General features: G+C 38.4%; 2 protein-coding genes across 5 annotated transcripts in view; one reads left to right on the forward strand and one right to left on the reverse strand.

Moving 5' to 3' along the window:
* The window catches only part of LOC131773040 (beta-1 adrenergic receptor-like), a 33,837-nt gene extending 28,560 nt beyond the window's left edge, over nucleotides 1–5,277 (reverse strand). For 3 of the 4 annotated variants that reach the window (XM_066170449.1, XM_066170448.1, XM_059089039.2), the window contains exons 1-2: nucleotides 685–784; nucleotides 319–474 (exon numbers count right to left, since the gene is read on the reverse strand). The gene's annotated coding sequence lies outside the window, so the exon portion shown is untranslated. Of the gene's footprint in view, nucleotides 1–318; nucleotides 475–684; nucleotides 785–5,208 lie in introns of those variants that run through there. The other variant, XM_066170446.1, reaches the window with a different exon arrangement.
* Nucleotides 5,278–8,246: 2,969 nt separating this feature from the next.
* Nucleotides 8,247–9,295, forward strand: LOC131773064 (notch-regulated ankyrin repeat-containing protein A-like). Its single transcript, XM_059089025.2, has one exon. It carries the CDS (start codon nucleotides 8,377–8,379, stop codon nucleotides 8,893–8,895), a length of 519 nt encoding a protein of 172 aa, XP_058945008.1. The 5' UTR covers nucleotides 8,247–8,376; the 3' UTR covers nucleotides 8,896–9,295.
* The last annotated feature ends 597 nt before the right edge of the window (nucleotides 9,296–9,892 follow it).

Genomic DNA, 9,892 nt, shown 5'->3' on the forward strand with positions numbered 1-9,892 from the left:
ATTTACACATGAGGAAATGAGGTTATCAGTCGAAGACCAAAGTCACCCGACGAGTTCCGCTAAACTTTGTTTCCATTTTCATACAACACATGGGTCACGATTATATTTCACATGTGGTAAGATATGCAGAAAATTAAATTCTCCAGTATGCCATTATACGCATGAACATGACGGCTATCAAAAGCTGCACATTTTCCTTAGTGTTACCGGAGACAACTAAATGGGCTAAACAATCATTATGGGAGAATCACGTCAATTCACGTGATCCTAAAAGAGTCTTCCATTCATCTTCTTAACATATTAACTTGCTTCACTCACCTTTAGAAACGCAGCTTAGTGTTAAATTCAAATCTCAACCAAGACATTCGTCGATAGCTCTCGAGAGCTAGAACGAGACTCGCTCGGACAGGACTCAGCTCAGGTGTTGGTGATCTTCACGTCGGCGTCGTAGTGTATTGACTGACTGAGTAAAACCTAAATATGAAGCCAAAACAATTAGAGATTTTGAAATGAGATTAATCTGACTATCGCGTTATGTTACGTTCCTTTTGGAAAAATATAAATAACAATGATAAAGATAGAGAGAGAGAAACAGATCAGAAAGATGAGTACTAGGGAAATGCAAACACAGAAACGAGGTAAAGAGAATCCTAAAATATTTTCTGCTTAGTCTTACACTAGTACCTCCCATTTGCCGAGGAGTGTATAACTTCAGAACGGCGACAAAAGGAACTTCCATTTTCCTGAAATATTTCTCGAGTTGTTCGACATGATTGAGTTCGAAGATAATACCAAATGAGCTACAAAGGCTCGTGTCCATAAGTGAGGCAAGTTTGTTCCTGTCATTTTGAATTTTTTTAATTGGAGTTCATCTGTAAGGATCGGAAACGCTATTCATCGTCATGTAGAGGCAGAATTATGACTTGCTTTAACAATTTTTGATAAGATTCCTTCACAAGGAACAGAGGTCCCACGAAAAAAAAAAAAAAAGGCGGCATCGCATCGCAGCTAAAAATAACGCCCAACTAAATAATGATCTGGGAGGCAATTTACCTGTGAAGATCAGCAGGTCAAGTCATGAAAGTAAAAAATATGATTAACTGATTTAATTCGTAATGACTATGACCCTACCTGCTCGGAAGTGTGAAATACCTTATAGAAATTTTGAATACTTTAAAACGAAAATTATGGAGCCCGTGGAGTTTAGCACAGTAAGCATTTTCGTGATGTTTCCTAAATCACTGCCGCTCTAGTCGAGAATGACCCGCACTGATCTTCTTGTTCAAAATCTACTAATCTGTTGATAGGAACAATATTTTCATTGACTATTGTCATGTCAACTCTATATTTAGCAGGAGCTACTTAAACAGGTCAAATCAAAGATGCCTCGCTTAAAAAAATGTAGAAAAAAAAATAAAAAACAAGCCATCTATGTGAAATGTATGGCTTCCGCATTGCCTTTCCTCACAAGAATGTGGGTCAGTCGGTCGGGTTAAAAAAAAAGTAGACGACAAAAGAGAAAAAGGCAAAGAAAAAACCCCGGAAGCCTGGACACTACTCAGCGTGTGTTTTTGCTCTCTCCCTACGTTTCTGACGCTGGAAATTTCTGAACAGCTTTAAAAATTGACAGAAACGAAATTGAGAAGGTAAATTTAGTCAGTATAATAATTCTGGTTGTCAGACAGTTTTCCTAGTATTCATCTGCCTTCCTTTCTTTCTTTTAGAAGTGGAATAACCTATCACATAATTGTCATAATTTAGACTGAAAAGATGCCGTCACGTACCAGCTTTGCTGAGAACTCGGGGCTTATTAACGGTCCAAAATTTGACCATATGTACGTGCATTTTGCTTTTTATCAGTGCCTGTGTAAATATTTTTCCAAAGCAAGAATAAATCTACTTTTCTGGATAAAATTATAGACAGTGAAATCACTCAGGAAATACGAAGGGCGGGCATCCTGCAGGCATAAGCAATTAACCAACCTTAAGCCTTTTCATACATTATTTACAGGCAGCAGAAAGCAGTATATGTCAGTGTGACTACAACGTTAATAAAATTATTGTAGCCCCTTGACAGCATGACGAAGAACACTAAGTGAATTCCCAGATCTAAAGCTTTCACTGATTTCATTTGACCAGACACACATTGAAGCCCGTTTGAGTGCAATGGCTAATAATAGGGATCCTTAATAAGAATCTTTAACTCTCAAGATCATGATAAGCAGCAGAGTTTAGTTAAATGAAGGCAGCTTGCCCCAGTATTCACCCTCTTGACCGGCGGTAGCCAACTTTGGAATAATAGCACACAAAGGCAGAAAAAGGGGTTGTCAAAATATTTTGTGCAGAACCAAATTGTAGATCATTATATACTCTATCCAAAGTTGTTTTTTTTCAAACAAGAAATTTAGCATTTGGAAAGGAAAGGCACACAATATTATACCCTAAAGTTAGTTTTATGAAGTGTAGAAGTCTCATTCTTATTTGCGCACAGCTTAACTCAGAAACAGATAACATCCGTAGTAGAGCTCTCATTGATTTCATTTGACCAGATTCACATTGGAGCCTGTTTGAGTCAAATAGCTAATACTCGACATGCTTAGAATCTTTTAATCTTATGATTACATGTAGCAGGGTCCAAGTCAACTTTAAAAATCAACATTTAGACGGTAGTCAACACAGAGACAGAGGAGGGCCGCTGTATATAAATGTTTTACAGAATTGAATTATAGAATTTATACTCTCCCTGAAATAACTCTTTAAATTAATTTTTTACCTTGTGACGGTGATAATTGAGAAAATAAACCAGGTGATCCAGATTAAGTTTTTATACAAAAAAAATTTTGCATTTGAAAAGGAAAAGACACAATTATCCCTATAAGTATGATCCATGAAGCATTGAAGTATTTTCTTCATTTGTTTATGATTGTAAATCAGAATTTAATCACATCAGCAGTACAAGTTCTTTCCTGTTCATTGTCTCAGTTCACTGAGAAGAACCGATGAGTCAAATTTCGAGAAAACTGTAATTTAACGTCGCTTATTACGCTGATAAACTTCCTTCGGTCTTTTAAGCGAATCGCTATTTATAGACTTCGAGGGAGACATCAAAATAACTGATAATCGTTATAGTTTCCCTTTCATGAAACAGGAAACTTAAACGTTATATTTGCAGCTTACCAAGTAAAGCTCTTGAAAAATATATATACAAGAAGTTATTTTCAAAGGTAAAACGAGGCCTACTTACAAAACACCGTTTGCTTCAAGAAAGTCGCCAGCCGCTTCTTTTGTCCGCTAATATCACGGGATCGGTCCTAAGTAAACGGGTCGATTGGTGGCCTTTGTGATTCGAGGTCAGGAGACGCAAGAACACCAGTGACACGTTTCTACTGGGTCACTTGAATACCTACTATTGTCTTTACTTGAGAGAAACCTCGCACGTATTTGATAGAACATTTCTAAAGTTTCTCTTACAGTAAGAAAAATAGGTTGAAACCTTGATAGGACCCTGACAACTTTGTTCCTCTCTATTGCTGCACTTTTGTCACTATAGCAGGTGTTGCTGTATTTTAGGGGAAGAGAGAGGGGAAGTAAGGAATCGAATATAGTTTTCTTTAAAATTTAGGGAAGAGTATCCAACGTTCAGAGCCAGTCCAGCTCTCACTCAAGTTATGCCTATCCCTCGTCTTCGGGTCTGTGGTTTGAGTCTTGGTGAGAGCTCTAAAAAAAATTTCGGCTATTTATTTCATTTCAGACAGCAACTTAATCTGATCAGGTCATTTGACAAGTTTCTATTCTATTGACAGTCGAGCCGATATCATGGGCACCCTCGCTAACACCACTGAACCGCGCGTTTACTTGAAAATTGATTTCCCGTTCAAGTTCTTCAATTTTTTTGCCCTTCAGAAACTCGAGCTTCCTGCTGACTCGAATTTATTTCATTTCAGACAGCAACTTAATCTGATCAGGTCATTTGACAAGTTTCTATTCTATTGACAGTCGACCCGATATCATGGCCACCCTCGACTATATTCGTGACTATATTCGTGCTATCGGGAGTCAACTCGAAGCGATTTCCGCTTCAGTTCCTTGGGGTGATTTTCTACTCAGTTTTATGTTCAAAATAAACTGTACTGTAGTCCAAAAAGTCACGGATTTGACTACCACTTTAGTTCAGGTTTCGCTGGTTTACTGAAGATACGCTTAACTTCAGTTCATTTTATTTCCATGAAATCGGCTTCAGTGCCTCATTCCTTAGTCAAAACGTTCCTTATTCACCCAACTTCTGCATACTGAAATAAAATGTGATCAAAATGAACCGAGCACAGAAAAGAATACTACACGCGCTGCCGTTACTGGCCGCCATTTACTGTCAACCTTCAATACCTCGAGCCTTTTTCAATTTCCCTCGAAGGTTCGTGCTATCGGGAGTCAACTCAGTCTATTGCCATTGTCAATCAAGATTAAGAGAAAAACTGTTGATTCAGATTTTTGGAAAACTCCAATTTCAAACTGCGCTACCTGCAACACGGACCGGCAAAAAATTCTCTCGGTGCTTCAAACAAATCGATATTTCTAAACTTCTAGGTGGGACGTCATGAAAATATTTAACAAATTTAAATTTAAAACAAGAAGATTCTCATTTACCTTGCTCTGATGCAGTTTTCGTTCCTATAACCGCAAAATCTTCGCGTGAAGCAATTTCAATGATTTACTTAACGTGACCTTTTTACAAAAGTGTTTATCGGGTTCACGTGTTTTGACTATGAAAGTAAACATGTGAGTCCACTCCAGAGAGTGATTTCGTTTTAAAAAATGTTATTTCTGATTTAAGAACCATTATTTTTTTGTTTGCGTTGCCAAATAGTTATAATCGCATCTGTGCAAAGATCAAGAGAGTGTTGCGACACATAACCAGGAGTGACCAACGAAGAATATATCTGATTCCTTCACAGGGATTCGACTCGCTGATTTTCCTTCCATCGGAAATGAAAATCGAGCTTGGGTTGGGCTGAGCACATGTGCACCAGGTGACAAGTGTAGTGCTAATGCGCTTTTTCCGGTACGCCCCTCAAAACAATTATTGAACACCGAAGCTAAAATGATTGGAATGCCGTTCCGAAACTTACAAAACTGGTACGGCGCATCAATGGCAAGGTGTTTGGAGCTAAAACAAACCTCAGTTAGCTAGTGTCTGCCGCATTTACTTACGTAACATGAGAATGGCGCCTGGTTCAAGCAGGGGTCTCGGTCACTTGCTGAGCCTGATGTTCTATCCCGCCATCTTCAAATAATTTTGTCGCAAAACTTTATCATCAGTATCCAGACCCCTTTCGCTAAATTCAATCAGGCTGACTGGTGTTGAATTATGGGAAACAAATGCTATTATTGGCCAATATTCATCGTGCTCTGACGATGACGACTAAAGAGGGATATCGAGATGCTTACATTAGGCAAACTTGAATTAAGAGTAACAACTACCTATCATTAAAAATTATTTACAAGCTCGCAACAGAAATTCGACCTGTAATCGTTTTTCTGAGTTGCACCAACGTACACGAGTCTTCTCTTTTCAAGTTTCACTCCCAAGATCTCATTAGTAACATACATACATACATAAGCTTTATTTATCCTCGGATTTCAGTGTAGCTTACAAGCTAGTATCTCCGATCCTAATTACTAATTTTAAAAGTTACAGCAAGAACAAGCCTAAAAAGAGAAAAAAATAATTCATAATATAATAATATAATAATAATATAATAATCATTAATACAACAATATAATGTAATATTAATGTAATATTAACAGAAACCGTGCACTAACAGTTTGCGCTTAAATTCATTATAATATACAGTCTTTCTAAAGTGGTCAGGGAGGGAGTTCCAGTACGTAACAGATGAATAGCTAAAAGAATTTAGACCATATGTGGTTGTAAACGGCTTAGGAAGTGATAAAATATTGGTGCCCCTTAGGGAGTAAGCAGTAATTCTCCTTAATGTCTTTCATATAACTCTCATAAGGTTAGTTTGAAGAATTTGGTATTTGATCAACTAATTATCCCCTACTTTAGATTTTTCTTTATTCTCTTCACTTGTCTGCTTGATATCGTATTGATATCACTGTAAGGAGACATTCTGTCCTTGTCACTCTTGGGAGTTAGTGAGGTTAATAACGTAAATTTGCAGTTCAAATATCTATGTCAATTATCAGATATATTGAATAGACCAAGATAAATTAAAAATTCGTGGAGCTCACAGACGGCGGTATTTCAGTGTCTCCCACGCTTTCAGTAAGGAATATCAGACCGGCTTTTAAAATATTGATATTTATAGTATAACGTCTAATCATAGAAACCAAAAACCGCTAACTTTGCCAATCAAGCCTTCACAAAAATTGCAGTTTTCTCAGATGGTAAATTCATTGTTTGTTTCCTCTGCCTCGACCGCTTCATCCTTTAGTTTCCGCGTAGTCTCCTGGTCTGAGTTTTTTTTTTTTTCAGAGTTTATGACTCAGTAGAGAGATTTGTCCATGTGGCAAGTTCTGTCTCGTCTCCAGAAGTACTTGAACTATACCCTGGCGGAGTTTCTAAAAGCTAATCCGCTAAGATTGGCTTGATGTTAAAAGGACAACTCTTAAGAGCTTTGTTTACAAGCACGCACGAAATGATTTTACAACCTGATAACCTATCTAACCTGAAAAGAGAGCCTTTGTTTGCTGCAGCAAAGTAGGATTGAATAACAGAACCCTAGTTGTGGAAAAAAGGGAACTTTACAGCAGAATTCCGATGCAACCGCGTGGGGCAGGGCTAAAATAATTTTCTTGATCAGCAGGAGCCATAAAAAACGTTTCGTAAAACTTTCCATTGCTCAGCTCTCATAGCTGGAATGCTGACTTGTGCTGCTAAATATGTTTTCGACCCTTCTTCCAGTGAGTTTGAGAATGAAATTTTTGAGCGTGACTGAGCAAAATGTAAGGAACCCACACCATATTTTACAATTCGTTTCTTGACATTTCTCGGTTGTTTATTTTAGCCGTTTGTGAAGTTAAAAAAACCCTCGACTTTGCCATTTGTTTCTCACGCTGTTTCGGTGACTGATTTATTGTTTGTTTGCTGCTTGCCGCCAAAAGCCCGGAAGCTATTTGATAAAACAAAACAGCAGGAAATTACCGGAAAGAAAATATTCTCTTCATCGATGCCAAGGCCGGAACAAATGGGAGGAGGTCCGCGCGACAAGCATAACCGTGAGAACTCACGCAAGCTGCGCCAGTAGGTGACAGCCAGTGTGAAAGTTCCCAGAAAGTAATCCGGCAGTCGCGATTCCAGAAGAGGAAAGTAACGTGCTCGCTTATTTCAATCTCTTTTCTTTAGTTTTTTTACTTCCAGATTATAGCAGACTAGGAAAATTTTAAAAAACTGGGAAGACACTGCTTTAAAAAAAGACATGAAAAATTTCCGAAATTAATCCAAAATTTAACAACCGTTTGACCCTAAAGAGAGATACCAATTGAGTTTGCATAAATTTGCAAGCTAAACGAAATTTTCAAACAAGGTCCAATATATCCCAAAGGATTCGGACGAGCGCACAAGCATTCTTGCTCAAATTTCACTCGATTTGAGGAAAGCTAAATACGAAGGCAGTCCGTTTTAAGCTTTCTTTAAAAGGAAGGGAAGAATTCTGGAGTTTAACAGTTCCTCTCTGTAACTTTTAACCCAGTATGTGCCCAATGTGCATAAATTAATTTGGTAAAGAAATTTTCACGAGGTCCAATATTTTCGCGATTATTCGAGAGAGATCACGACCTACATGTACTACCTTAGTCATTAATTAAAATATTAATTTTAGCAAGCAGTGGTCTTTTTTGGCACGTAATTTCGCCGGCGGCAAAGAAGGGAAACCACTTCTGTTTCTTAAAATATCTGACAAAAAAAAATGGCCATGTCCGACGGCTAAGTAACGCCTTTCGGAACCGAAATAGGCATGAATGAAATATCGAATTGAAGGATTTTTTATCAAAACGTCAGTTTGATATCGCGTAAGTTTTTTCTCTCTAGTTCCTAAAAAGACAAAATTTAGGGTACATTAGTGGTTTACTCCTAAAGAGTTAAAACGCGACCAAACGAACCTCTCCCTTAATCTCGTGCCTTCGCGCGTTTTGCAATGCTAATCCACTGACGTAATATCACTCACGGCCATTTGTTGCTTACGTGACGTGTGTAATTGATCTTTTGTAGGCGTCACTTATAGGCGCCTTCTCAGTTGTATAAAGAGCCGATTCCAAACACGTTCGGCATTTAAGTGCGTAGAAGTCGAAGGTGCTTTTAAGAGACAGGCGTTGAGGAAGCTTTGAATTTTCAAAGGCACACATTGTCGAAGCACCATGCAGGATTTGGTAACTAATACAACTTCGCCTGAAGGATCTCCAGCGCAGAAAAAACGAAAGAGAAACAGCCGGCGAGTCCCTATTGATATGATGTTGCAAGTCCAAATCGCCGCTATAAGACAGCCAAAGGAAAGAGAAGCTTTAAAGAAGCGATTGAGAAAACAAATTACATGTTGCGAGATAAATGAAATAACTACTTCAGGACTCACGGCACTCAATCAGTGCGTTTTAGACGGAAATTTGGAGAGCGCTAAAATGCTGGTCGAATTAGGAGCAGACGTTAACAAGAAGGATAGATTCGGTTGGACCGCTCTGCATTACGCGGCCAGCGAAGGTTACGAAGCAATCTGCCGGTATCTCTTAAGGAACGGTGCGAATGTCAGGGCTGAAGATAAAGAAGGAAAATTCCCCGTGGAAGTTACGGACGATGAACTTATTTTAAAACTTTTATTGAGGGCGACTTTGCTATACAACATGCCCCCGTTAGACAAAGACTCCCTGCAGCATAGCTGCTGATGCGTTTGTTATTATTGTTGTTTTGGCTGAAGCAGCCACTATGTTGCTTTGCTTGTTTTGGAGATGGTATTGCGTTCTTATTCTGCGAGCGGAATCAATTTAGCTTGGCAGCGAACCGTACGCCGATTGAAGTCAGTCACGCAGATTTTTGCTATCCAGCAACATCGTGGCAAGAAGATATCTTAAGCTCAAAGCGAGTGAAAGACTCTTGCAAAGTATGCAATGAATCAGAGAAACATTAGAGAATTCGGTAATGTGTAAATATTGTTTTCATACTTGTACGATAAGAGATCTTTTTTAAACAAATGGATGCCAAATGTAAGTCAAATGGCCATTCCATCACGTTTAGTGGAAATATTTCCATTTGTTGCCCAATTTCCTATTAAAGGTAATTAACACATTTGGTGAAATGTTGACCAAAAGTAAATTTTAATTGAAAAATTATCTTAAGGCGGAGTTTCGTTACCCAAAATGAAGAACTCGTTAGGGTTTAGTAGAAATGCAAAACAAAAAAAGGTGTCTGTTTTGTTTCATGATTGTTTTTGTTGTCGTGAAAGGTCGGTCACCCGTGAAAGCTAAACAACGAAAATAACGCGAAGCAATATCGGCTCAATTTTGTTATCCTTGAGAGCGGCCGTGAGGCCATGAAATTTTATCCTGTTTCGTTCTAACGAAAAAATCGAGTCATTGAAACGCCTTTTCATTAGCGCCTCGTTGACAAGGAAAAAACAATCTTGGAAGAAAATGCTTGAAACTGCGAAAGGGGATAGAGGAAGGAAGCCATACTATCAAACTATCGACTGAAGCCACAACGAAAGTGAAATTTCCTGTGACTTTCGCGTTTTGTTTCGAACACTTGATACCTCAGCGTGAAGACTAGAGCTTCCTGTCAAAGCTGTTTCCTACAGCGAACAAAAAATGCTTTGTTTAAAGTTTTCCTGGTTCCTAATTTTAAAACCAGTTTGGCTCGCGATTGAGTTGATTTTTCCAGTCCCCT

This window comes from Pocillopora verrucosa, chromosome 7, assembly GCF_036669915.1.
Source record: "Pocillopora verrucosa isolate sample1 chromosome 7, ASM3666991v2, whole genome shotgun sequence".
Classification (NCBI taxonomy): domain Eukaryota; kingdom Metazoa; phylum Cnidaria; class Anthozoa; order Scleractinia; family Pocilloporidae; genus Pocillopora; species Pocillopora verrucosa.